At 41.9% G+C, this 26748-nt stretch overlaps 6 protein-coding genes across 9 annotated transcripts; 2 read left to right on the top strand and 4 right to left on the bottom strand.

Annotated features, from left to right (window-relative positions):
* The first annotated feature begins 353 nt into the window (after positions 1–353).
* On the top strand, positions 354–4014 carry kti12 (KTI12 chromatin associated homolog). Its single transcript, XM_079293284.1, has 9 exons — positions 354–543; positions 1086–1137; positions 1227–1279; positions 1355–1410; positions 1504–1583; positions 1795–1954; positions 2075–2137; positions 3106–3176; positions 3744–4014. The coding sequence occupies exons 1-9, from the start codon at positions 393–395 to the stop codon at positions 3883–3885; spliced, it is 828 nt and encodes a 275-aa protein (XP_079149410.1). The 5' UTR covers positions 354–392; the 3' UTR covers positions 3886–4014.
* A 1241-nt stretch (positions 4015–5255) lies between these two features.
* ch25hl1.1 (cholesterol 25-hydroxylase like 1, tandem duplicate 1) lies at positions 5256–6089 on the bottom strand (the record flags this gene model as incomplete). The annotated part of the gene is made up of 1 exon (XM_079277786.1): positions 5256–6089. The coding sequence occupies one exon, from the start codon at positions 6087–6089 to the stop codon at positions 5256–5258; it is 834 nt and encodes a 277-aa protein (XP_079133912.1).
* Positions 6090–6738: 649 nt separating this feature from the next.
* LOC306783977 (uncharacterized protein) lies at positions 6739–13086 on the bottom strand. The gene is made up of 12 exons (XM_079277775.1): positions 12953–13086; positions 9972–10592; positions 9320–9379; positions 9174–9226; positions 8927–9071; positions 8402–8805; positions 8070–8298; positions 7846–7960; positions 7504–7621; positions 7299–7410; positions 6984–7096; positions 6739–6874 (listed from the first exon to the last, which is right to left on the bottom strand). Exons 2-12 carry the CDS (start codon positions 10578–10580, stop codon positions 6805–6807), a joined length of 2028 nt encoding a protein of 675 aa, XP_079133901.1. The 5' UTR covers positions 10581–10592; positions 12953–13086; the 3' UTR covers positions 6739–6804.
* Positions 13001–16825, top strand: tspan3a (tetraspanin 3a). Its single transcript, XM_079279723.1, has 7 exons — positions 13001–13175; positions 13983–14174; positions 14274–14348; positions 14521–14622; positions 14767–14919; positions 15120–15203; positions 16040–16825. Exons 1-7 carry the CDS (start codon positions 13113–13115, stop codon positions 16130–16132), a joined length of 762 nt encoding a protein of 253 aa, XP_079135849.1. The 5' UTR covers positions 13001–13112; the 3' UTR covers positions 16133–16825.
* Positions 16826–16913: 88 nt separating this feature from the next.
* Positions 16914–24074, bottom strand: pstpip1a (proline-serine-threonine phosphatase interacting protein 1a). 2 transcript variants are annotated; one of them, XM_079280546.1, is made up of 15 exons: positions 24001–24074; positions 22727–22827; positions 22556–22630; positions 22370–22404; positions 22172–22278; positions 21984–22046; positions 21372–21476; positions 20357–20402; positions 20045–20124; positions 19357–19455; positions 19154–19250; positions 18867–18951; positions 18674–18750; positions 18034–18131; positions 16914–17943 (listed from the first exon to the last, which is right to left on the bottom strand). In XM_079280546.1, exons 1-15 carry the CDS (start codon positions 24028–24030, stop codon positions 17812–17814), a joined length of 1230 nt encoding a protein of 409 aa, XP_079136672.1. In that variant the 5' UTR covers positions 24031–24074; the 3' UTR covers positions 16914–17811. The 2 variants fall into 2 exon arrangements, with proteins under 2 accessions (XP_079136672.1, XP_079136673.1); XM_079280547.1 differs by lacking the exons at positions 22727–22827; positions 24001–24074 and having other exon boundaries at positions 22552–22626.
* On the bottom strand, positions 23749–26748 carry rcn2 (reticulocalbin 2). 3 transcript variants are annotated; one of them, XM_079280567.1, is made up of 8 exons: positions 26693–26748; positions 26058–26198; positions 25849–25951; positions 25571–25767; positions 25364–25477; positions 25163–25256; positions 24928–25067; positions 23749–24676 (listed from the first exon to the last, which is right to left on the bottom strand). In XM_079280567.1, exons 2-8 carry the CDS (start codon positions 26196–26198, stop codon positions 24533–24535), a joined length of 933 nt encoding a protein of 310 aa, XP_079136693.1. In that variant the 5' UTR covers positions 26693–26748; the 3' UTR covers positions 23749–24532. The 3 variants fall into 3 exon arrangements, with proteins under 3 accessions (XP_079136693.1, XP_079136691.1, XP_079136692.1); XM_079280565.1 differs by lacking the exon at positions 26693–26748 and adding an exon at positions 26305–26663; XM_079280566.1 differs by lacking the exon at positions 26693–26748 and adding an exon at positions 26338–26663.

The raw sequence follows: 26748 nt of genomic DNA, 5'->3' as shown, positions 1-26748 counted from the left end.
GATATGTTACATTGTATATGACAATGTTCTGTTCTTGGGTCCACTTATTTGAATAATGTATTAACCTAGTACCACCTGTCAATGAACTAGTACAGAAATCCAGACCATTTGTCAGCCATGATTTTCATCTTTATGTCGAAAATGTATCTTTAATTGTATTAAAAATAGCAACGAATGTAATGAAAATGTGTGTTTAATTTCTACTAAAGAAATCTTTTCACATGATAGATGAAATGTTATCTTACTCATAGGGAATGGCTGAATCAGTTAAATTCCGTCAGCTTGGTGGCGCCTCCTGTTGGGCGTCCTGAGTATATTAATAGCAAGTTAATCATATCCGGGTGAAGGTTCCCTCATGCTGTTCAGTTGATTCGGTATCTGTCTGTGTAGTTATGCCTCTGGTAGTCATGTGTGGTTACCCCTGTAGTGGTAAAACACGACGGGCAGAAGAGCTGAAGGTGTGTTTTGAGCGCAACACTGACAGAAAGGTTCATATTCTAGGAGACGGAGCTCTGGGCGTTGAGAAAAACACAGTTTACGCAGGCAAGTTAAGCGCATAGCAGCTAACGCTGTGGCTTCAGGCAGCGGTAGTTATTTATGTTTTGTGGAAAATGTATCGTGTAACGTTACTACGGAGAGTGAGTGCATGTGGAGGGGTTGGCATTAATTCAATGGTATTACAAATGAAGTGTGGTGTGCAAATGTCCCCACTGTCCGATGATAGAGGCTCTCCCTCTGAACAACATAACAGGAATATCTTGTTTTAAAACTACATCAGTTAGATATTTGGGTATCACATTTGGTTTGCAAAATAGTTTATCTCGCCACAATAAGACAGAAGCAATGCATTTGTATTTATTGAACATTTCAGCGACAAGACTATTCAAAGCGATCTGCATCAAACATTAACAGACAAAAGTGCAAATAAAAAGCCCAAGAGAATAGAAACCAAAGACGAGCTTAAACAGAACAAGATACATTTTAAACGCAGTCTAACGGTCTCAAAGAAGACTGGATTACTAAGAAGCAACCTTTGACTAGTGTGTCCTCCTGTTGTCATTTAAACCTGGTTGGATATGTTGCAGATTCCCAAAAGGAAAAGAATGTCCGAGCATCTCTGAAAGCTGAAGTAGAGAGGTGGGTCTTTCAGATCTGTTCTTGGATCAGATTCATCAGTGACGTTCAGCTCTCACATCCCTTCTAACCTTCATTTATTTGCTGTTTAGGAAAGTCAACAGGGATGACGTTGTCATTTTTGATTCATTAAATTACATAAAAGGTAACCCTTGCTCTCAATAGTGTGCTATATTATGTATTCAAACATTGTGATTTTAAAGTTGAAAATACCTTTCAGGCTACCGCTATGAACTTTTCTGTCTCATCAAACATGTGCAGACACCACACTGCCTGGTAAGTATAGAAATAACTATATACTGTATCTATAAAACTATTACCCAAACACTACTCGCACAAGTCAAAATCACATACTTCCTTTTGATGAAGGTGTACTGTCTGACGTCGGATGAAGTGAGCTCAACGTGGAACACCAGCAGAGATGCTGCTGAGCAGTACACCCAGGACATGTGAGTGAGAAGCTGCCACACACATTAGTGCTGAGCAATTATTATGATGATGAAATGACCTTCATTGTGATGGAGGACCCTATCGCCCAACCCTGCTGCAGGGTGTGTGTTCATCTTTGGATAGCGTATAAAATACTTCTATGCCGGTCATTGTCGAAAAATGAAGACTGTGCCATTTAGTTTTTGGATCTGTTTTATTTTTATTTTGTAGCTTTGATGCATTAGTGCTGAGATTTGAAGCTCCAGACTCCAGAAACCGATGGGACAGTCCCCTCTTCACCGTCCTGAAAGACGACACGCTTCCATATGAGGACATTTCTGACGCGCTTTTCAAAAGAAAAGCACCCCCGCCTAACCAGTCTACCCAGAGTGTGAGAGACACGTGCTGCTTGTTTTTTTTAATGTTTTTACAAGCGTCCATTGGATGTAACTCTGTGCTCTTTCATGCTGCCTTTTTGATTACCTAATGGTAATATCCTTTTTCTGTGCAGCAACCACTGTCATCTGCAAACTTCTTGCACGAGTTGGACAAGATCACACAAGATGTGTTATTGGTATGTCGTCTTCATATGTTCTTTTGGAATCTGTGGTTATTTCTCAGTCACTCAGACTTTTTCTCTTGGGATATTGTTTTTGCTGGAGCCGGTCTTGTCTTTTGAATCATGTCATATTTCAAGATCACGATGGTAGAAAGTTGAATTTACAAAGCACAAATAATTTTACAAATTCACTTCCCTCCAGCTGGGAAAGATCCGACCAACACCGTAGAATGTCGAGATGTACGCTTATGTTCACTCATTCTGACACTCTACTTGTGTTCTACTCGTTTTATCAGTATAGTGGAGGTCATATTAGGTACATGAAACACTTGCGTCATGGTTTTGTCCATTAATTGCAGCGATATGCATTTTAGTTTGGTGGTGTGGCTCTGCTTCTGTGATGCTCTGTAACTGACTGACCCTGAGCTCACAGCCCCCCTGATGGTACACAACATTTACTGAACATGTTGAAAACATTCAAAGCACCGGTGGAGGGATGTGTGAGATGTTGTGGACGTATACGATTGGAGGTTATGGAACATGTGACTACTAATGACATCCATGTCCGCCTGAGCTATCGCAGCTATCGCTTCTATTAATGTAACTAAATGGGATGCGTGTATTGTTGCTTTTTCCCCAAGGCCTAATTGAGGCGAAAAGAGAAGTGCATTAGAGATCTTTCCGTCGATATGATCAGCAGACAACACGTTCTAGTGCCTTGTTATCTCAGTAAGTGAAGAATGTAATGATTTCTACTGCACTTAATAAGAAGTATTTGGGTGTAATGCGTTGCGATCACCAGTGTGTCCTCTGAAAACAAGTAACGTCAGGTGTCCTTCATTATTGGGATGTGGTTGTGTGTCCTGTTTTGCAAATAACTTTGCTGCTGTAATTCTTTATCTACCTGTTTATGTGATAGGTTGTGTTAGCCAATAGGACATCACCTTCTTTTCACCTTCATTCACGTCTTTTAAAATTTTCAGGCAATTTTTAACTCCCAGAAGACGAGTGTTGCCGGGGATCTCGTCACAGTACCAGGAGCTACAGAGAAGATATCCTTTTTACACACTTGCATGTCCACATTTTAATTTGAAAGCCACCTTTTTGAAGAATCATTTCACAGGTTGTCCTGTTTTCATGTGGGATGTCCAGATAGCAGTGACCTTTCACAGCTAATGGCTGTAATTAAATTAGTATTACCTCTGTTAATTTGTGCTAAGGAGACATATTCCCTCAACAGCAGGAGGCAAAGTATCCTCGACATCAAATGACGTGTTTGGAGGAGAAGGTGGATGAATGCAGGAAACTTTAAATGAAAGGCACAGCAGCTGAGCACGGTTAAAGGTATTGCCTGCGTAATAACATGAACAACAACCACGTGTCAGTGCAGGCAGAGGCTAAATCAAAAGTACATGAGGTTCTGTTCCGGTCAACCTTTTAATGACCGGTGCATCATTAGAGACGACGTCAGTGCGTTCAATACTTTCTGTTGTTCTCCTTAAAGGTTGAGACGTGATACTGTGACATTCAGAAACGTTTTGTGAGTTAGTTATAGCTCCTCATGTGTTCAGCTGAACTGTTTTCTTCTTGTACTTAATCTCCTTAACCTGACGTTTAACATTGAGCTCACCAGGAGCATCAACATGGCAGAGCTGAGGAAATTACGCCGCCAGTTCATCAGCTACACCAAGATGCACCCGACCGAGAACACCGGACACATTTCCAATATGTTTGTGCAGTATTTAAATAAAAGTCTTCGCTGACATTTCAATAGCATTGGTTTCAGTGTTTTTATTTTCTGTGACAAATAAATGTATTTAACTAATTTAGTTGCATGTTTGTGTGTTATTGCATTTTTAATGACAATACATTCAAATACAAGTAAGTCTTTCTTTCAGTCAAAGCTTATCACTTTCTCAAGTATGGGTTTTCCTTAATTCCTCTTATTGTACTTGACCTCTTTCTTGGTGACTAGCACAACAAACAGTACTTGATTGTCTTGTTCAAAAGCTTCTTATGCCTAATTAGATTTGGAAGCAAACTATTGCTGAGTAAAGCTTTCTTTATACTCTCGCTTGGTGCCGTGGTGCGAGTCTCAGACGGCACGCGAGCTCCTGAGTATTGTCCGGAGGCATTTGTACTCTATGCGCTGCACTTATTCTCCGAATAATTGTTGGAATGCTGTTAAGCAATGCTGTTAAGCATTCCAACTATTGTTATCCTGTTTCTTTATTGTTGGAATGCTGTTAAGCATTCCAACAATAATGTTTCTTTATTCCACTATTTCTTCCGTCTCCCCCCATTTTTCGTTGCAACTCTTCTTCTTCTTCATTTTTTAAGCTACAGAAACCGTTCAACTATGAAAATGTTGAACCCCAATTGAATCCCAATGTTGAACCCTGAACCCCAGGAATTTACCGACGTCACCTGGTAGGTTTAGTGGCACAGACTGTGGCACAGACTGTACAAGCTTTAAATGTTGTAAATAAGAGCGAGACAGCACTTTGCTGCAAAACATCACGTCTCTCATACGCACACACTCGACACAATTACATCATTTTTATTTTCTTATTTTCTTTTGTTTATAATGTAGTGATTTTGTCATATTTCATATCTTGTAAAACATCTCGTCATATCTTATCCATATTAATTTTATGTTCTCTGTAATTTTGTAAACTTGTAATATTATATATAGGTGGAGGCTTCAAATAAGCCCAGTTGGCTTTTTGCCTCTTCCTGCACTGTGATATTCATTTTGTGTATTTTGATTTTATTGTTTGAGTTGTGCAAAATAAACTAAACTAAACTTACCATGACAACGTCATGCATGGAGAATAACGTATTGAATGTGTCCACATGTACAGGACTTTTAGCCCATATAACACCAATAGAAACAATAATGCAAGACTTGTAAGGTTAATCATTTTATTGAATGCGAGGCCATACAAAATACACTCATCTCACACGGCCTCACAAAGAGAACATGGAGGAGCAGCAAATGCTATGGAATGAATAGTTATCAAACATATTTAAAAAAAAGAATGGATGGTGAATACGACAATGCTAAAATAATTGGCAATAGCATCAGAAGAAGAAAAAAACACTGTGCAGTATTTACAGAATTTCATTCACATCATCTCTTCAAAGTCTTTTTCTGCAGAGGAACGGCGGTGCCAAAGATTCTGTCCCAGTGGCTGAAGAAAGGAGCGTAGTTGCTGCTCGGCTGCTGGTGGTGCATGTCATGAGCCGGAGCGCCGCCCAGCAGACCAAACGGCACCAGGTGGTTCAGGGTCCACGGCAGGTCATAACCTATGTGGTCCTCCACAGACATCCAGATACTGAAAACTGTGGTCAACCACGTGGTCAGCGGGTGGCACTTTAAAAGAACTGGGTCCTGGTTGCTCCAGAGTCCAATAGTCATCAGCTCTGGGATGCTGAGCTGCTCAGTCGACCAAGAAAAAGGCGCCATGTATTCATGGTGGATTGCATGAATCCACCGGTAAAGCTGTGAATGCTTGTGATGTATGAAATGCCAAACATAGTACTGAGTGTCAAAGAGGAGAAGTATAGCCAGTCCATCTATGATTACCTCATACAGAGTAGGAGCATCCTGTGGCAGTCTTGGTGGAGGCAGTATGAACATGGCGATTATTATAGCTGGCAGAACAAAGAACATGTGGTTATACATGGCTCTCATGAAGCACTTAGCCATCATTCCCACTGTCGGCCGCCTGTCTGGTTGGATCTTGTACTTATAGAATGAAGGAACTCTTTCTCCCAAGAGGTCCAGCGCAGCAAAGGGTATGCTGAAGAAGAAATAGCTGGAGAAGGCGAGTAGGACGGGTAAAAAAGGAGACGAGATGAGAGGCAGGTGATGGAGAAGCAAATGATCCCAGAATGGCTGCAGTAGACGGCCCGAGGACCCGGAGGGCAGGCGCTGCAGAGGAAGCTCACTAATGTTCCACATCTTGCTGTGGTACCACTGAAGGCTGCTGCAAGTCTCAGGATCAAGACAAAGTTCTGCCTTTATATAGTGGATCTCAACAGAAGGGGCAGAACAGACCAGCAACAACAAACAGACCATCACAAGAAGATTAACAGAACCATTCAAGAATGTGCATTAGACGCAACAAACTGATAAGCTTGTAGCTGCAGTACAAGGTTAAGTATTTGAAAGCATGGAAGGAGGACAAAGACAATCAAAGTGAAATACGTGCTAAATAGTTTCGTTTTCTAATCTAAAGAATATTGCAGAATAGACCCTAAATTTGTTTTTTTTTAGAAATATCCCAACATCAAAGCAGCTGCTTATTTCAGAGTTGTTTAAATTGTTCATGTCATGTCATGGTGTGTCGATACAGCCAAGGAAATTGATCTCAGTGCTTTATGTAACTCCTCTATACCTTGAGCAGCTGATGCATCATAAAGTGGTCAGACACAACTGTACATGCTGTATTTGAGTCCATGTGTCATCTAAAACAGTATCTACCTCTTTTCTTGCACTTTCCATTCTCCTAAAATAAAAAAGATTAACTCGGACAGCTACATGAGACCGCTGGCCAGCTTATCTTTTCTCACAATCACACAAAAATGATCATAACAACAGGACTTATTGGGTCAAATATGCAACAATTTAATTGAACTCAATCACAAATGAAGGCAATAATGCTCTTCTTCGTCAGCTACTTCTTTTCAGCGACGGCCTTCCTTGAAACCGTTTTGTTGGTGTTGGCATATTTATGTCGATCATTTCTGAAACAAAACAAAGCGTTATTTATTTTAATGAATACAACTATGATTATGTTTTTCGTCAGTGCTGTTAACAATAAACAAATGTGAACCTGAACGTCGTCAGATGTACCTGCTCATTTTGGTTTTGTTCCTGCATCCCAGTCCTCCTTCCCAGTGGCTGGTGCGTGCACCTCTAGTCATCATGCTTCCACAGCTGACGCAAGGCTTTCCATTGCAATACGGCTGCGACGACAAACGTGTAAAGAATCTTTCCGTTCAGAAGTCAAACATGAGCCTTATACATTAATGCTTCCCACACAGACCTCTATGCTCTTTGCTAGCTGTTGATTTGGGATATTACACCTATCAGTAACAGTACAAGCCAATTCACTCGGGATGAATAAAGCGTCTTCTTGCCTCTGTGGCTAAAATGTCTTGAGCTCACCTGTTCTTTGGCACAGTAGCCACAGATCATCCTGTTGGCCAGTTCCATGGGGTGGTCCTGGTCCTGATCATGGCACACATCACAGGGGTAAGCACGTCCACAGCAGGGAAACCTGAGGGCAGACAGTGGCACAAAGCTTTCACAATACTCTCCATGTTCTTTCTCAGGGACGTGAGAAAGTGATGGGACACAGAGACGGTGATACCTCAGCCAACGATGGCTCTGTTTGTAATGTTTGCATCCTCCTTTGTCCGGCAGCGGCTTCCCTTTTTGCACAGCAGGATCTCTTATCGTCTTGTGATTAACAGCACAAGCACTTTGACCTGCAAAAAGGAAAAAAACGATATATTGGTCTTTCTGATCTCTTTAGGTACAGTAAACATTTCACTTTGCGGACGTGTAAATGCTCATGTGTGAAGTTTTCCATGCACTGTGTGAAGCTTTTTCATAAATAATGTGAGGAAACATTGGTGATAGAACAAACTGTGCCAGACTGTTGTAAGATCTTAAACCTTTGCTGATCCCTTTAATAGCAAATGTGGGTGACCTGTTTTGTTTGCGCGTGGCTGAATGTACTGGAATCTTGTGCTCTCGGCCAGAATACTGAGCTGGCTGTGGCAGTGTTCACAATTAAACTCCTGTGTTTGACCATAGGAAAGGTTCTGGTGAGAATTAAAAGACAGAAAAAAAGCAATTTCAGAGAAGGCCAGAGCTAAAAAAAAACCCAGACAAAACAGATGTGCAGTATTAAGCAGGACTGTGTGTCATCACCTGCACAGGGCCTTCCTGGGAGCAGCTAAGGCAGCCCACAATGAGTTCACAGTCCTGAAGCACGAGGTCAGCAGGCGCAGCGTTGTGTAGGTCCAGGTATCCCAGGACGTCGCTGTAATGGTGCAGCATGCAGGGCCTGAACGCCGCAGTGATGCTTGCGCTGCACTTTTCACACTGAGCTGTGCAGGGTGTCCTCCCAGTCAGGGACAGGTCTGCAGTTACCTTACACCTGCAGGATGCACACAAACAGTCAAGCTTTCAGGCGAGTGTCGTCCTACGTAAACAAACTCTAATTGGTGACGTGGATGTGACATTTAACTCGTTTTCCTCACCGGTTACATTGAAGACAGACAGTGATTTGTTGGGCCACTACTGTGGCTGTGTTCTCTCCCATCCTCAGGCCCAGCAGCTTCATCTCTGTGCCTCTGCGGGGATCGCTGATCCGAATGTTCTCCACCAGATGACTGGCTTCTTCCTCCTCCTCCTCCTCCTCCTCCTCCTCCTCTTCCTGCCCTTCATCACAACCCGGACTCTCCTGCTGCACCAACGTCCCTCCCTCCATTGTCCTCGTGCCCTCTGTCTCGTCCAGTTTTTCATCATCACTGACATTCTCATCTGCATCAGCAGCGGTGTCAGAAGAATGATCGTTCCCAGATTTCTCACACATCGTTGCCTGGAGCTCCTGGTACGGTATGAACTGCAATCCGGCCTTTTCCAAATCAACGTCTTTCTTCAACTGCAAAAAAAACATTCACGAGAGAATCGTTGAGCGTTAAAAAGCATTTATTTTCAGGTCATTTCGTAGATTCCAAAAGGAAAGCGCACAATTCACAATCTAGTGCAAGTCGCAGCCTCACCTGCCGGGCTCCTTCCGTGAACAGTCTCTCCATGCTACGATCTAGCCAGCGAAGAAAAGGCCGGAAGAGCAGCTCTACCTTTCCCAGAAGCTGATTGGTTGCATGTTTGGCTTGAAGCCACTCCAGTGACGCTTGCTGTATATGTCTATTTAGCAGGAGATTTATATAAGATATATATATATATATGAATGTCAACACCAATGATACTAAACATTAAATGTCTAAAATAACCTGTACATGCTTTTACCTGGCCATTACTGGTGGAAGCTCCTGGTCCAACGGTATGTCCAATGTCAAAATCTAAGAAAGTGAATCAAGATGATAAGGATGGCAACCATTTACTGCTTAGTGTATCACAGAACCTGTCATGTAAATGGCAGCAGTGGGCTTTACCTCGTTGGGGTAACCGTCTGGGAAGCTCACCATGATGTCGACTTCTTTCAGATCGAAAGGCTGTAAGTTCAAATGCAGGGTAAATATGTTTCCACATAATATTGCCGGGGAATCGACTTACTAAACCAAAGCATTGGTTCATTCGGGATTTAAAGGAGAAACTTGTGGAGTATGGCTTTAACAATGCTGATAAAATGGATGAATAGTTGTGATACTGCAGTAATGTTCATTCTGTTAAATAGCTGGCTCTGTCGTGCCCTATACTGGGGTTTAGTGGCTAATACACACAATGAGGGAATGTTTTAAATGAGCCGAAATAATCACTGCTTTACCCAATTTCTCAAAGAACAAACATGCTTGATTTAATCTCAGTGGTGCAACCTAATTCATACAAATCCCATGATATCCTGAGCAAATTCCACTTCCACAGTAAAATCACCAGCATAGTAGAAATGGTTCTACTATTTATTGTCTATGGAGAGGCTTCATTATATTACTCTCCAAATACAGTCTCACTTTGGGTTAACGACTTAAAAAGAGACTTGCTCAAGTTCCCCAATTATAACTGAGCTGTACTGCATTATATAAATAATATGTGGGTGGATTTCTTGCTCTAAACTCTCAGAGGACAAGAGGATAAAGAAATGCGTACCCAGTCTGGATCAGTGGCCTCCACAGTCAGCCTGTAATAAGTAACTTTGCCATCACTACGTTCCTGAATAATCAGCTGATCTTTGGGAAAGCGCTTCTTCAACTGCTTGACCTCCGTGTCTCGTAGCTGCTCGGCGACATCCTCCGTCAGGTCACACAGCTTGACCTCCTGGAGGTTGCCGGGACGAGGGACTGGCGGCATCCTCTGTGCAGGTCTTGGGTTATTGACGGGAACAGGCTGGTGATCCACCGGGGGGAACTGTGGCGGATGCCAGAAGCGACATCTGTCTTCCATGGTGCAGTGGCCTGAGAGAAAGTAGCGACAGGGGCGGCGGCTAGCTGCTGGGGCAGCCCTCGAGGTACTAGGAGGAGGCCTGTGCCCCACGTCCTCTCCAGGGACCTCAGAGTTTTGAGATGGGACGTCTGGCTGGCTGCGTGTCCCGGTGGTTTTCTTCTCATGAGCTTTGGCATCATCTCTTACGTGTAGGAATCTGCATTTCTTCCCAAAATTGCAGTGTCTTCCTTGAGAGAAGAAGCGACACGGCGGCGGCGGCTGTGTATAGAGCACAGGCTCTGATTCACCCATCTCGTCTCCCTCAGCGTGCTCCATCAGTATTGATACCTGAATAAATAAACACAGCGATAGATTTAAATAAAAGGTTGTGCAGCACAGGTTTAGACAATGGTGTTCTTCTAACTTTGTGGCAGCATTTTTGGGAAATCCCTTTAAACATGATGATGCCCTACATGTAGAACTAAAAGGCAATCAGTAAAAGAAGTAGTCATTTACTTTTATGTAAACACCACATGACCACATATGTGGAAACAGAAAAACCCCATTGATTAATATGGGCAGTAAAATAACAATCTCCATTCTTCCGAGAAGACTTTTGTACCTGGATGCAGGTCTTATGCTCTCATTCAGCCACGCAAAATGGACTTGAACCACCTGTATTATTGCTCTACGTGAAGGATATATATGTGAAATATTGGAATTGGTGACATTTGACCCAACATGGGGTGCATTGATCACCGGATCATCTGACATTGTTCTTCAGTACCCCCTCTATCAACAGCGTGGCATTTTTGCGCGACTGTTGACTTTAATATGGACAGAAAGATACAAACGTTGCGAATAACCGTTTAAAGTGGCCTTACCCCGCTACCTGCAGAGCGGCTGCACCGTTTAGTGTTTCAGGAAACGTATCAGTGCCTTTTTAACGACAGCGAAGCGCTTTATGGCACCACGTGCGAGGTTCACGATCGGTTGGGGGTAACAATCCTCTCTCTCGTGATGTAAACAAACGAGGCTATCGTGTGAAACGGTTATGGAGATTTTAGTTACAGACGGTCGAAACGTCCTCTGTTGTACACGGGATAGAAGTTCTGTCGCCCTCTACAGTTTGGGAGTGTGAAAATCGAAGTGAAGAAGTTTCAAATGCATTCTTCAACTCAACACAACGACTTCAGGCAACTTAAATGGGACCAAAGGGGCAATTTTGTGGTACAGCACAATAAACAATAAACGGAATGTAGACACAATTAAATCACACAACTGAGACAACAACAAAAACTCATGATCGTGAAATCAAAAGAGAAAAAAGAGGTCACCCTACCACCGCTTGTTAAGTTGGGTTGTTGTGTTGCACGTTTCCCTATGACACAGCTTGTTACATTGAGTTATAGTCATAGAAATAAATGACTTATTAAACATAGTTTGTGAGTGTCTAGAATTGCACTGAAAGTGTATGAGATGTATCCAGACAGATCTTGTCCGCCCTGGACTGCTTCATCCCCGTGATCTTTCCACAGGTCTTAACAATTTGTCATCGGTCTTTTTAGTAGCTGCTCGGGAGTTTTCAATCCAATTTGTATCACATGGAGTTTGCTTCGGGGTGATGGAGTTTCCATTTTTCTGAGCTCTTATGATACTTTTATCCCCCATGTTGGCTTAAAGGCTGAGGTGAAAAGTTCATTGCTACTACACAAGTAACATTAAGTAGCTGTTCCATGGGTGCAGCAATTCAAGTTGCAACCTCGCCGGCGTCCTACAGCCTCTAAACTGCTGCACTGTGCAGGCGTCACCTTGTACAACCATGCGTTTCTTGTGCTCCCAGCGGCGGTGGCCCAGTGGGCATGGAGACCGCCCGTGGACCTGCCGGACCGGGCTCCGTCCCTGCTTGAACTGATTGCTGGGGTGATAAGCAACCTCCTGCTCTTTGACTTCCAGTACTTCATCTGGCACCTGCTCCACCACAAGATCCGCTGGCTGTATGTCACTTTCCATGCCAACCCTAACCCTTGTAGGCCTGTTGTATTGTGTTTCAAAACAACACTGTCATAATAAGATGTTTCCTGTAGCAAATAATAATAATTAGTACGTCCAATCATTTGAACTACATGCACAATCTAAATAATGATTGAATCCAACAGCCCCCAGTGTGTCTGGTTTCCTCATTTGAACGTGATCCTGAGCTTTGGACATGGCTTATGTTACAGCTGTCCACTCTTTCCTTTCAGTTGGTTTTTATTTAATTTGACTGTGTGGACAAAGGGGGCAAATATAATTTGACTACGTTTCCACTTTGAATATTCATAGCAGGGTTGCCATTGGTTATACACATACAATCAAGTTATATATATCCAAAATAAATGCACATATTGATGATTTAGTGATCGCTGACTGAAGATTGGTAGGTTTTCCCTTTTATTTTTCAACCATAAATCACCTTATATCTGGAATTCTACTCACTCTACACTCAAAAATCTTTTATGTATCAGGGACAACTAAATCCAATTACACATCCACCACTCGATGTCACTAAAGTACCTCTATTGCCATCACAATTAAATATGTTACAGTCTATCTATGCTAATAGTTAACAGAAACATATCGCATGGTATTCTGGTACTAGATCAAAAAATATCCACTCCATTTTAGGGTGGTTCAGTGACTTGTTTTATGGAGCTTGGTGTGGTTACCGTGGTTGTGTCGGCGGCGCTGCGTCGCTCCGCTGCGCGCACAGACTGATCCGGTGACACAGCGCTGGGATGAGTGGTGGAGCTGGCAGCAGCTGGGACACGTCTGAGTAGAAACCTGCAATACTTTCACACACACGTTCAGCATCAACCCGCGGTGGAGATGGGGCAGTGTGGCATCACGTCGTCAAAGACCGTCCTGGTCTTCCTGAACCTGATATTTTGGGTACGTTTTGGAGGTTTTTAATGGCCGCTTTGAAACGTGCGTCACTAGCTAGCCGTGTGTAGCCATGTTAGCTGCTGTGTGTGCGCAGGTCAGCTGCGACCTTTGTTTACCCAGGGAGGCATTCGTTTGCCAAGGCAGTCGGACAGACATCACGTCAAACGGTTCATTTTAGTTTTAATGATTCACTGCAAACGAGTCATTGTTAGATGCAGCACCTTTCATTTCGTGTTAGAGTGAAAAATACATTTGTTCAGCTCAATATACATACAATGTCGCCAATAGTGGAATGTATCTGTTACATTTCACTCAACTATCATTTTGAGTTACTTTCCATTTCCATTTTAAGCTACCTTTTGCTTGTATTTGCAGAAGTAGATTATTAATACTTAATGTAAACCACCTAATAAAGTATAGTGTATTATTATACGTTAATCTGTACATCAAGTAGTTAAAGTGAGCTCTACGTTTAGCTGTAACATTAAAGTACACATCACTAACATTAAGTTCAATCCAGTAAATATGATATGTATGATTCTGAAATGGGCCTTTCTGCAGAATTAGATTTTTTTTACTTGTACTATTTTTAAACGACTACGTTTGTACTTTCACTTCAGTAGGATTTTGAATGCATGCCTTTTGCTTGCAATAGAGTATTATTACCCTGTGGTACTGCTTTCTACACTGAAGTAAAACATCTGAAAACTGCCTCCACAACTGTTTGTGACAACTTACACAAACGCCCTTTAAACCCTTTGCAAGGTTGTGGTGTGGTGATTGTTTGCTTTCTGTTCTCTTTGTCACCCTCAGGCTGCTGCTGGCATCCTGTGCTATGTTGGAGCCTATGTCTTCATCACATACGATGACTACGATCACTTCTTTGAAGATGTGTACACTCTCATCCCAGCGGTGACCATCATTGCAGTTGGAGCCCTCCTTTTCATCATTGGGCTCATTGGATGCTGGGCTACAGTGAGAGAGAGCTACTGTGGTCTCACAACGGTCGGTCAACCCGTTTATAAGTGTCATACGGTTCACTCTTACTGATATGCATGCCTGTCTGTTGTCTCTGCATCTTAAATGTTGAAGTTCGATCCACAGTTTGTCGTCATTCTCCTGCTGGTTTTCATGACGGAAGTGGCTGTGGTGGTTCTCGGATATGTTTACAGAGCAAAGGTGTGAAAGTCCAACACAAGCATACATGTTTGTTTTTCTTACCCTTATTTGTTGCTTAACTTGTAATCTTACACCGATCTTCCAAATCACTGAATCTGTCAATCATAGATCATGTTGTTTTTTTACTGTTTAAGATTAAATGTTAAGTCTCACACTTCTTAACCATCGGCAGGTTGAAAATGAAGTAAATGTGTCGATCAAGAAAGTGTATGATGAGTACAATGGCACCAACAGCAATGCCCAGAGCCGTGCCATCGACTACATTCAGAGACAGGTGAGGACGGAAGTCCCGTCTCCGCCGTAAATCACATATAATGATAATATTGCTCGCTTTCTGTATTTCTTTCTGTGAGACTTGTGCTGACTGAGCAAGTAGTTGAACATAATCTTGAGTTTTCATTGTTTTCCCTTTTTACAGCTTCAGTGTTGTGGGATCCACAATTACTCAGACTGGCAGAACACACACTGGTATGAAGAATCCAAAAACAACAGCGTGCCCATCAGCTGTTGCAAAACAAACTTTGGAAGCTGCACGGGGTCCCTCACTCATCCTGAAGATCTCTACCAAGAAGTAAAACAACCTCTAAATGTGTCATGTTTTCACACCTCTTATTTTTTTAAAGAGGAGTGACTTGTAGTTTCTTACGTTTAAACATATTCTCTGTGTGTGTGTGTGTGTGTGTGTGTGTGTGTGTGTGTGTGTGTGTGTGTGTGTGTGTGTGTGTGTGTGTGTGTGTGTGTGTGTGTGTGTGTGTGTGTGTGTGTGTGTAGGGTTGTGAAGCTCTGGTGGTGAAGAAGTTGAAGGAGATCATGATGTATGTCATTTGGACTGCACTGACATTTGCTGCAATCCAGGTATGTAACTATAATTAAGAGACCTTGTTTTGTAGGACATCACCTGTTTACTGTACAACCTGTCTTCTCTTTTTTTTAACTGGCCCTTTGCCACATTTACTCTAATTCTATAGGACGTTGAGCGACAGGCACCCAGGAGAAGTAGTGAAATGATTGCATAAATGTTTTTTTAATAACAAAGAGATACTGGTACTTCCTGTTTAAAAAAAAAAAAAAAATCCCAACACAACGTACATAATTTTCCTACATGCTTGAGAAGATCGATACCACTCATGTCCATCCGATAAATATGATCATACAGCAAGCAGCCGCTTAGCTTAGCATTTAGCTTAGTCTAGCACTGCTCATGGCAGAGAAATAGTGCGGCATATAACACCCCATAAAACGACTACCGGTAGTTGTTGTTTTTACACTTTGGCTTTTGTGTTATTTAGCTCTAACGGTGTTGGTAGGTGGATTTTGTTGCCTTTGAACAGAGCCAGGCCTGTCTCTAGTTATTGTGCTACAGCTACATGGTTACCATACAGACATGAGAGTGGTATATTGATCTTCTCATCTAACTCTCACCAAGAAAGCAAATAAGTGTATTTCACAAAATGTTTAACTATTCCTTCAATTATCTGGGTCTGTTTGTTGTCTGTCTCATGAACGAGTGCTGCAGGAATGAGCATCTCATCATCACGCTGACTAGTCCGCCTTCACAGCCGTGTTGTGCATACTCTCGCTTACGCGACCGTGGGCGTAGAATGTTAATGATCTTAACATTTGTTTTTATTTAGGTCTGGCGATTGCATTCACGCCTCAAAACCCATAATGTGTCTGTCTCTTTCTTCTAGATGCTGGGGATGTTGTGTACATGCGTCGTGCTGTGCCGCAGAGCCAGAGATCCCGCCTACGAGCTCCTTATTACAGGAGGCACCTATGCATGAAGGACAACACATGTTTCACACCATAACGCACACTTTCAGAACTAACGTGTCATTGGTGAGAGCATGGAAATAATATATTACCGCACTAACCTTAAACAACAACCATACTATAGTTCTATACTTTACCTGTTTTTCCCAAAAAAAGCTACGGACCAAATTCTTAAATGGTCAATGAGATGTAGAAAGCACTCTGATGCTTATGATGGCACGAGGGCGTACAACCTCTTGTGTGGAGTAAAATACCGATGGGATGTTTCCTCATATGTGTATGGTTTTGAGTATTTCATGTTTAAATCTGTTCTGTACCTACATTTAAATTAAATTACCTCCACGACTACTATTACAGCTCAGTTTTGGTTGAAAGCTCACCTTTCAGCAGCAGTATTTTGTCCAGAAATAGTGAACACCACAGCCCAAGCTAGTGACAAGTTATTGCATGTAAAATGTGTAACTCAACTAGTGTCGGCTTGTCTGATCTTTCTTTTAAGACTCCAGCTGTTTAATCCCCTTCAGGGGGGGGGGGGGGTGTTTTCAAGTAGTAATGCATTCTTAACTCTAGATAGACTTTGTCCGAAAGCGGTTTGTTTGTTTTTGTCTCAGCAGTCCACTTCTGGTAGTTTAAGAATTGTATTTGCTGATACGTAGCAATAGCAGGACTCAACAATGTAAATAAAATGTGGGGGAAAAGTTGAAATGAAATGAGTGCGTTTTGTCATTTATCGTTTTTATTGTTTTATTTGTTCTGACAATTCTTTACAAAGAGACAATATTGCTTCCAAAATGTGATTTTACTTTTCCTTCTGTCTGGACAAAGCTCATAGTCTACAAGAGAGGTCAAAGTTCAGGTGTTTCCCGTGAGGGTAGGGGTGTAAGAGGTTCACATATTTAGTCAAATACTTTGGTCTGTGTTTAATCTTTTATGCTTTGTAGCTTTTTGTTTTCAAACTGGTTTCAAGGTTACCGTGGGCTCAATATATAAAGCATGCATATTATATATGAGCTCTTCCTGGAATCAAGAGATGTAGTTGCATCCACTTGTGGGTTTAGTGACCACCAAACAACCATTGTGGACATGTACACACACTTAAAATGTCGGTGAATGGCCTACGCTTTGGTAACTTGACATTGATTCGGTCACGTCTCCCCTGTTGCTCAGTAACCAGATCCGTTTGAACCCGAGGGAGCGGACCGCTCAGCCGCATTACCCAAGTGTAGTGCCTGGTTGCATTTCAGCTACTGCGTTTGAATTGTTCTGGTAACATTCAGAATAGAAACGATAACTACACATAGAAATGATATACACAGCAACAACAGAAATAAAGCATTCTGCTTCATATTTAAGACTGCGGGTATACGAGAGTGCCACATATGAATGAACGTAGTGCAGAGACCTTGTGCAACAGATCACTTAATCTCCCAGCTGTCATTGGTACGAGGAGCACTCGGCACACCAGCAATAAGGGCAAAGTAACATGAATATGTGCCACAGCAATAAATATCTCCACACTGTCTCGTGCTACTGTATGTGACAGCCCCATTTTCAAATGCAACTGAAAGGGGTTTTGATGATGCATCCAAACTAAAATATGTACAACAAATAAGCTCAATATAAGGCCTGAACAAAATATGACTTGAGGGACTGTGGTAGTCATCGTCCTACATATGGCTGTCAGGTAAACTCATTCTTTGGTAAGGTAAGAGCCTGGGACCAATCCAGTGAGGCCATTTATTTGCACTGTCCACCAGCCATCCTCACTTTGATCTGTGACAACCACAACGTCCCCGGCAGACACAGAGAGCTCATCGTCCCCCTGAACAAGGACAGAAACATTCAGTCAACAGTCATCGCTTGAAATGAACAAGAATTAGATGATTTGAATGTGTCTCATGTCGAAGCTGACCTGTGCCGCATAGTCGTACATGACCTTGTACCCCTCGCTGCTCATCTGGGACCCCTGAGGTTCAGGTATGGAAGCATACACTCCCTCTGATGTTTCTGCTGAGGAGTTGACAGGATTTCAGACATAATCAGCACTGGTTCATTTACTGTGCGAAGCCACTCGTAACTAGCTACTAAACTGATGGTACGACATGTCAGGTGATCTCAAGTATCCCTTCATTGCCGCCTGTCACAAATCAAATGTGTTCATTTTGACTTTAACCTGGATGTTAATTAAAACTGTTTAATATGTAAAGGTGGATACTGTCGTTTCACACACAAAAATATAACACTCCACTTAATTGAATCCTATTTGTGTCCATAAGAAAGGTGGATGTATGTATGTACTCATTTTTTCAAATCTTAACTTAACTAGCTGAGCTACGCCACAATGTTTCCACATCAGCCCTCATAACTGCCAAAGTTCCCTCTGAAGTACAAGGACCCCTAGTTGTGAATCACTGGTGTGAAGAATAATAATTGCAGTATATAACTTATAGTTGCTCCACACCTCGTGCTGCAAGGCTCAATGTGGCTTTCACAGTCATTTCTGTCATCATTTTGGAAATTGCAGTGTTGACCAAATAACTTTGGTACTATACCAGTAGGTTGTGCAACTGGTTCATTGATGCTCAATTTGGAGCCAATGGAACAGTTCGACTGCAGAAGATTTGAAAACCTACAATTTGGGGAAAGAATTCAATAAGAGATAGACAAAAATAAATAAGATATATAATAACCATCGTCATCATCCATTTTGAATTGTGTAAAAGCTTTACATTGTGTATTTCTAACCTTTTCATCACTCCTACAAATCCAGCACTGCCATTTCTGCCATCTGCAGCATCCCTCTCGTAGTAACTTTGGTATTCAATTGGAGCTGTGGAAGAACCATTGGAATTAAATAAAAAAATCGAATGCTTCAGGGGCGATGACTTGTTACACACAATCGATCACCTGTTTCAAAAGGAGTCAAACATGTTGTTGTGTGTTTCAGCAGCAGCTGAGAGATAATATTAAAATTTCCCTGGTGGCACATATTCAAATCCAAATCAGGAAAAAGCCGAAGGGCGGGTGCTTACCTGAGGGGGTCGAGCCGGTGCTTTTCATCTCCACAAAGCTGTTAATGTCACCAATGATGTCACACTTTTCCAGTGTTTCCCTCACAACCTCGTAACACTGAAAGAGCAGTTTGCACAGTGGGTTTTGAATAAACAGCACAGAATATTGGAAGGGCTTGCTCAAAGTCTATCCCATACAGATGTGTGAGCACAGCTGCACAAACCTCGTCGTCTTTAACGCTCTGCATTGATAGATGGTTACAGTGCACCCACAGAGCATTCCTTAGTACGCTCAGGCGGTCCTCATCCTGCTGCTGAAACACCTGCAAGACAAAACGATGACAAAAATAATAAGTAATCTAGAAAACATTGAAGCACGGTACATTTACAACACCATACGGTGCTGTACGTACACTTCTGAAATATAGTGATGCAACTGGCAACCTCTTGCACAACAAAAGCATCCAGCATGGTTTCTGGTATCTGTGAGATCTGTCAACTCACATCATTTGGGTGCTTTTTCATGCTTCATTGTTTTAAATGTATCAGGTGAACTTTGTTTCATGTTCTTTTTCTTGGTCTCTTGTGTGTATGTGTATTGTCCTGTGTTTCAAACTGACACTGATCTTTTTACACAGGGGTGAATAAGGTAGTTGAATGGATACCTATGATTTGTTGGTGTTATGACATCTAGGAAGGCTTTGTTGCCCGGACAACGTTTTGCAGATTAATGACTCACTTTATAGTCTGCTAAAAGGAAGTATTGTACATCCTCATTGACAAAACAGGCCTCGGGTATTGCCAATCTTGGTCTAAGTCTGTACATTTTGTAATGCATCATGTTATAATTTGCATGCCTACCTTGATAAATGCAGTGAGAGGAGAAATACAGGTTCTAGTGTTGTACTTTACCTCACATGTGTTGATGTGTGTTGATTCCCACTCTTGGCGGGTCTTGTCAAGCTGTTCAATGTTTGACAAGTACTGTTTCTCTAAAGACAAGTTGAAGAATTCATTGTAAAAGATGAATAAATAAATGAAGATTTTCTATAACGCTTTAATAGACTTTGAGATGTATTTATATGCCGCATCTAACTCTGTTTCTGGACTCCTCAACGGAAAGGGAAGTAAAGAACCAGCAACCTCAAAATAAATGTTCAATCACAGAGGCTTCCTACACGAAATGACAAAATACAGCATCTCGCTGCTATTATCTGTCCTTACCAGCCTCCACTGCGGCTTCTCTGCACTGTTTCGATTTGTTGTTCATCTGAAAAAATACAAAATAATACAAAATGACACACTTATTTTATATCTGTAAACCTGTAGTTTCCCCAATAAAAATAAATAAAGTTTATTGCGTATAGGTGCTTAAAAATAATCTTTAAAAATGACGTTCTCAATGAGAACAGTAACTCACAGTTTATAAACGACTATATCAAATAATAAAGGCAAGGGCACAAATACATAACTGTTTACAGTGTTTAAAAATGAGGGACCAGGCCTTTGTGTGAAAAATCCAAAGACTGAGATGTTCTTATTATTTCCACCAAGATAATCATGCTATCAGTCGCATGTGTGCGTGCATATGTGAGTCAATCAGCGTGTCTGCGCCTCTGTGTTGTCCACACGATATGGAATGTTTTACATGACGGTTTCAAGCCAATTGCCTGCATACATCGCCGCTTGTTTGTACAGCCCATTGATGTCTCGACTGGTGGGGGACATGTTACTTTTGGCCATCACTGTGTAGAATATTGTGTCAATAAAATGAATCTGCTGAGGGGGAAAGTATCTCTTTGTTCACCTTAAATCTCAGTTTCAGACATGTACGCACAAGCAAGATGTGGTGACATCACAACAAGTCTGGAAACGGTTTACACAAATGTGATCTGTACGCTTAAAACCTCCAGTGCACATACTTTTTACACTGAGAATAGACTTTTCAGTGAAGTCAGAGACATCTCGAGTCCAGGAGTTGAATTATTGAAATGAACACTATTTGCATATTCATAGATTCTTTTCAAGAAGGGAGGAGTAGATGTCACGAAAGGTTATGTAACCGGGGAATTGAAAATGAAAAAGTATTTTTAAATATCTTAAAACATGTCTGGTGCGGGTTTCATTGGTTGAATTCATATCGAAGAGAAAAAAAACAGCACTGATCCTTTTAGAAAGTCAAGCCATAGCTTTTCCTTTCTGAGCTGGACCTTTCATGAGTCATACAGTACAGATTTACCTTCTCGGCCTGTTTGGGAGTAGCTGTGGGAGCGTTGGCCATCTTCTCAGCATTTTGCTCTGCCTCATCTGCCTCCCTGCAGCGCTGCTCATAGGACTTTTTAGACTAGAGGGAAACAGAACAGAAACCATATGAAACCGTAACACCCATGCTTTGTTCATCAACGCTTTCTGAACCCTCGACAGGAAGGGAGGGGGGGGGGGGGGGGCATGTTCAGTCAACTAAGACGTGCCATGTATCTGAGGGAACATCAATGTGCAGCAAGTAAGACCTCACTTCCTCCTTTTGATTGGAGAGGGGTATGAGCTTAAGCTCCTTAATTTCTCCTTCGAACCAGTGCGTGATGACTGACATTGACCTGTCTTGCGAAACCCTCTTCCTCTGCTGCGCATCTTAAATATAGACGGCAATACTTCTCTGCTGAAGTCTTTTCAGAGTGCACTTGTCTTGCTCAAACAAAGCAATATGTAGCTGCACTAAAAGACACAGTTTACTGCTGCCACAATTATATAAAGAGGAAACTGAGATCTCTGTAAAACTGTTATTTACAAGGCCCTCCCACACACATGAGGTCTAATCATAGATCATCATGATGATATAAATTGTTCTTACGTCTATTGTTTTCTTGAAGAGAGAGACTTTTGTCTTCTGGATCTTCTCCATGATGACTTCAAACTAGGAAGTGAGGAACATAGCGTTACATTAAAAAGCATCAAGGTCATCAGAAAACCACACTGAGAGGCAGCTCTTTTTAAATTTCCTGTGCAAATGAGAAGCAAAAAGAAGCTCATCGTGGGTACCTTTTTTCTCTGTTCTTTCTGTCGCTCTCTGAACTGCTCCATTCTCGTCACCTCCTCCTTTAGCGAGGCAGATAGCTGAATGTGCAAGTTTCCTATGTTTTCAATTTCTGAAAAAACATACCAAAACATAGAAAAACTCAGAGCTGACAGAGACGTGCATGACGTGCACACGAAAAAGGAAATATATCCTGTGCTTACGTGTTTTCATTTCGTCGAAAGAGTTTCTCAAAGTGCTGTGAAAACAAAAGTGAATAATGAATAAAATGTCATGCATCTTTTCGTGCAATAAATAGTCCATATGGTGCAGAACAAACGTGTTGCTTAGAAAGGCAGACGTAGACGTATGATGAGGGCATCAACGCTCAAATGCACACACATACCTACCAGATCTCATATAAACCCCCAGCCTTGCGGGCGATTGTGACCAGTTCCTTCCCAAATTTCTCCTCTGCTGATGCCCTACATGGACAATACCACGATAGAGCTGAACCACATTACACTGAGGTCACGTCAATGATTCATCAAGTGCACTTCATCAGAAATGTGTGTGCCCACCTCATTTTCAAGAGCTCCTCCATGTCTTTGCATGTCCGTCGACCATCATTAAGTTTCAGACTGATAGTCTCATAGCCGGTATTGCTGATGAAGTCCACTCCCTGGAACCATGAATACCAAACCATGATACTCATACTGTCAGTGATAAGGTACAGTGTTCACAGGGATATCTCAGTTTCAACACAACATGATACATTTAGGAATAACAGTCTGAAGAAACGCTGTTTTAATAAATGTTGTCTATTGGAAATAAAATATTACCGTTTCTTTATTGCTCAGTATTTAAGAGACCCTACTGATCACCTTTAGCTAATAGCTGATTTAAATGATACTCAACAGCAACTTTCACTTTGATTACTTGTGAGATTTTTACACGTAGGTGGTTTCTCATCAAGGATGGAAATTGTAACGTGCTCTTGTTGAGGTCTGAATGGAAAGCAACCAAGTGGGAGAAACCCCCTCTCATGAAAAAGTATTCTTACTTTGCTGATTTTTAAACAATGTGGAAGTACAGTTACTGGTGTAGCAATCTCGATATTGGAGCTGGGTTACATTTGACACGAGGATACTGATAGCAGGATGATAATAAAGAGGAAAAGGGAAGCACACAACTTCACAATGTGTGTAACTGACCGGTTGTTTCTGACTGACCAGTTCCTGATGCCTTTGCTTTACAGTTATGATAAAGAGACTTGTACTGAGTTTCATGACCATTTTGAGTTCTGGTCTGTTAACAGGTGCTCTGTACAGATCTGAACAGGCAGCGTCAGAAGACCAAAGGCACAGAAGGGAGATGAGATTAGCCCAATTAACAGGAAACTCTCAATAACTCTACAGAAAACACGGTCAAAGCACTATTTTAAAAAGTTGTACTGAGAAAGAGCCGTTTAGTTTGTGTGACACACCTGCTTTTAGATGGAAACTGTACACTGCCCAGAGATAAGAGAACTATTGTATTGCATATCAAGACTGCATACATAAAAAAGTGTTAATGTTTTAATCTGAGCAACAATTCAGTACCTGTTCAGTGGCTTTCAAAATGAGGAAAAGGAAAGAAATCAAAGCAGATCAGAAGTCTAAAGACAAAGTGTTAAGCTAACTGTAGTCAAAGACTAACTTAATACATTACTAGTGAATGGTAGCATGGATACTGTGCAGACAAAATGAGAAGCACAAATTCAGAAGAGGTGGAAAGGTACACAACATAAATGACCTCAAACCTCCGGTGAACACAACACAACAAAGTATGGATTAGTAGCATCACACTAACTCACCCAGAAGGCATCTTTAAATAGTAACGGCATCTTGCCAGTGGTTACAAATAGTCCCCGTTGGAGAATCCACCCAACTTTAAGTCACGTTATAAAGCCCAGCAGTGCACCAGGCTGTTGCTTGATGCAAGTGAAACAGATCATGACACATTCAGGAAACAGCCCTCTAACGGCAACACTCACTCACTTACTCATTTTTATTTAAATGAGGAAGAGCTGCAACATGTCAGTGTTTGACACAACTGGACTGATACTCGTGTTCGTTCACTTTTGGCACGTGTCAATTTATTGTCCTTAAAAAGTGGTACAATCATATTACTAGTGATGTGTATTGCATATAATACCATTTAACCATTGACATGATCCTGAACACAATTTAGGCCCTTCAGATGGCAATGTTATTGATAGATAGAGTAGTAGCTCATTGTCAGCTAAAGGGAAATAGGAGAATGTTGAAATATTTTTGCAGGACAAGGTAATAAACAACATTGCGTCTTCATGGAAACAAATGAGAAAACGAGAACATGAAGTATAGTTATAGTTCATCATGTGACGCATGCAGCTGTCGGCCATAGTCTGTCACTTCACTGTTCATGAATGTTTCTTGATTTTTCAAGACTTCACCCTCTGAGATCTGCCCGTCTCCATCTTGGTCCATTTCCTTCATGAGGTGAAGAGCCTGTTAATGACATGAGAGCAAAACAACGTTTTTCCCTTTTTCGTGGCATCTGAGCATCTGCAGAGTGCCAGCTGACAAGTGCTTATGCCTAAATGTTAGAACTTGTTTTGTTTGTATACGTAGGTGTCAGTAGGTGCCACGAGCTGCCAGTGCCAATAGTTGTCAAGGGAGTGTCACCACTTGTCACGGGGCTGCCACTAGGTGTCAGACGCTGTCTCTCTAAATCTACAAGTTGGATCGTTGAGTCTCACCTCTTCTCTCGCCGAGCCGTAGCTATTGGGGGCAACCCAGCGGAGCTGCTCGTCTCGATTCAACTTGCCATCCTTATCTTGATCATAGAGGTCTTCAAACCGCACTGTTTCTTCAATCTCCCACTGTGAAGGGGAATCCTCTGGCAACAAAATGAAGTGTCAACACTGGGCGTAGCGGAAGAAACTAACAACAAACAGTTCCTTCTATGTTTTAAAATAAACAATGTTGTCTTACCCTCACCACGAACATCTCCAATAAATTCATTCAGATCGATGAATCCGTCTTTATCGGTGTCATATTCGTTTAACACATCTTCAATCGCAAAATCCTATTGGGGGGGGGAGAAAAGGGTAAATTATTAAATTTTCAGATGAAATATGAAGGGCGCTCATATAACGCATGATCAGGTTTTGCAGGAGTCTGAGCTCGTCTTACGGCCATGTGATCCACTTCAGACGGGTGGGTGAAGGCGAGAAACTCTGTCACATTAAGCCCGGATGAGCCGTCCACATCAGCAAAGTCAAAGCGTCTCCTCTCCTTCAGGTGGAGCTAATGGGGATAAGTGCCAACGTTAGGTTATCACGGATAAATCAGGCTGTGGTTTTAATGGGATTCTTAACAGGACAATTAAAGTATACCAACGTCTCTGAGGGACTCTTGCTCTGGATCCTCCAGAACAGCGTCATCATCAAAACTAATAAGCTGGTCATAAGCGACCATGTTGTATTCCTCCCATGTTACAACACCATCTCTGTCCGTGTCGAACTCAGAGAACCGCTCCTTTGTGTCATCCAGAGCATATTTTCTGTAGACGTGCTGAATCCACAGCGTGATCTCCTCTGTCGGCAAAAACACAGCAGCCTGAGTATGACCTCTTATCTTTGATTTCTTCATAAATGTTGAGAGAGACATCAACTTACCTGCATTTAGCAGATTGTCAGCATTTGTATCAATCCGCTTGACAATTTCCATCATCTTTCTCTTCTGTTCTGCCGGACTAAGTTTCTTCATCGCCTCTGTGTCCTAGAAGTGCATGAGGTCAGTAGAGGGAAGAGTGAGAAGGGGATGAATGGAGATTAGAAATTGGGCTAAAGAGCAAAAATAAAATGAGTAAGGGATATTTACAAACCTCATCTCCCAGCAGGATGTCCAAGTCATGTTCAGGGTTGTGCTGCTGACCATTATAATGATCTTCATGGAGATGTTTTTGAGAGGCGTGTCCAAATCCAAACTGAAGTACCAGCATTACCAACAATGCAGAGGATGCCATCTGTTGAATAACACACTTATTTAACAGTAAAACAAATGAGTGGATGAATTGAAAACACCACTAAGTGCAATTAATTAGTTTTCTAGTTGCAATGCAAGTGTGCGACCTTGTGGTCAGCTGGTGGACGTTCATACTGAACTGTATGTGCGTGAGCCTCGTCCTGCATGATGATGAAACCATGCATTTAGGATGAAACCTGCTAAATCTATCAGGAACACGTGCGTATAAGGTAGCGAGAGAGAGGGACAACGAGGCTGAACGTCTGGTAGAAATACTAGTTGTTGTCTACCGTCGTTTTAATTAACTCGAGTTTATATTCGAGAAAAGGAGACAGGTTTACCGACAGGCAGAATCGAGGACAAAATCAACAGCGTTAACCAAAATAATAGACAGTTAAAGACGACGCGCACAAGTCAATCATCAAGAAGTAACTGCGACAAGGCTGACAGATAATGAAAATGGAAGACGCTGTTATGATCGTCAAGAGAACTTACATTTGATTTTTTTTTAAAGTCCTCTGCACAAGTGTTGACGCGATTGTTATTCACCC

This window comes from Melanostigma gelatinosum, assembly GCF_949748355.1.
Source record: "Melanostigma gelatinosum genome assembly, chromosome: 1".
Lineage (NCBI taxonomy): Eukaryota > Metazoa > Chordata > Actinopteri > Perciformes > Zoarcidae > Melanostigma > Melanostigma gelatinosum.
This window is presented reverse-complemented; position numbering and strand designations above follow the sequence as displayed.

Coding starts and splice junctions, on each gene's coding strand:
- tspan3a (XM_079279723.1), top strand. CDS start 13,113: ATGGGGCAGTGTGGCATCACGTCGTCAAAGACCGTCCTGGTCTTCCTG. Junction 13,176..13,982: donor TCCTGAACCTGATATTTTGG/GTACGTTTTGGA, acceptor TGTCACCCTCAG/GCTGCTGCTGGCATCCTGTG. Junction 14,349..14,520: donor GATATGTTTACAGAGCAAAG/GTGTGAAAGTCC, acceptor AACCATCGGCAG/GTTGAAAATGAAGTAAATGT.
- LOC306783977 (XM_079277775.1), bottom strand. CDS start 10,580: ATGGAGCACGCTGAGGGAGACGAGATGGGTGAATCAGAGCCTGTGCTC. Junction 8,806..8,926: donor TCACGGAAGGAGCCCGGCAG/GTGAGGCTGCGA, acceptor TTTTTTTTGCAG/TTGAAGAAAGACGTTGATTT. Junction 7,961..8,069: donor CCCAGGAAGGCCCTGTGCAG/GTGATGACACAC, acceptor AATTCTCACCAG/AACCTTTCCTATGGTCAAAC.
- pstpip1a (XM_079280546.1), bottom strand. CDS start 24,030: ATGCCGTTACTATTTAAAGATGCCTTCTGG. Junction 21,477..21,983: donor TCTTCAAGAAAACAATAGAC/GTAAGAACAATT, acceptor GTTTCCCTCTAG/TCTAAAAAGTCCTATGAGCA. Junction 18,132..18,673: donor ACCAGTTGCACAACCTACTG/GTATAGTACCAA, acceptor TCAACTCCTCAG/CAGAAACATCAGAGGGAGTG.
- kti12 (XM_079293284.1), top strand. CDS start 393: ATGCCTCTGGTAGTCATGTGTGGTTACCCCTGTAGTGGTAAAACACGA. Junction 1,138..1,226: donor CTGAAAGCTGAAGTAGAGAG/GTGGGTCTTTCA, acceptor TTTGCTGTTTAG/GAAAGTCAACAGGGATGACG. Junction 1,955..2,074: donor CTAACCAGTCTACCCAGAGT/GTGAGAGACACG, acceptor TTTTCTGTGCAG/CAACCACTGTCATCTGCAAA.
- rcn2 (XM_079280565.1), bottom strand. CDS start 26,382: ATGCATGGTTTCATCATCATGCAGGACGAGGCTCACGCACATACAGTT. Junction 25,068..25,162: donor TGGAGATGTTCGTGGTGAGG/GTAAGACAACAT, acceptor TTTTGTTGCCAG/AGGATTCCCCTTCACAGTGG. Junction 24,677..24,927: donor ACGGCTCGGCGAGAGAAGAG/GTGAGACTCAAC, acceptor TGTCATTAACAG/GCTCTTCACCTCATGAAGGA.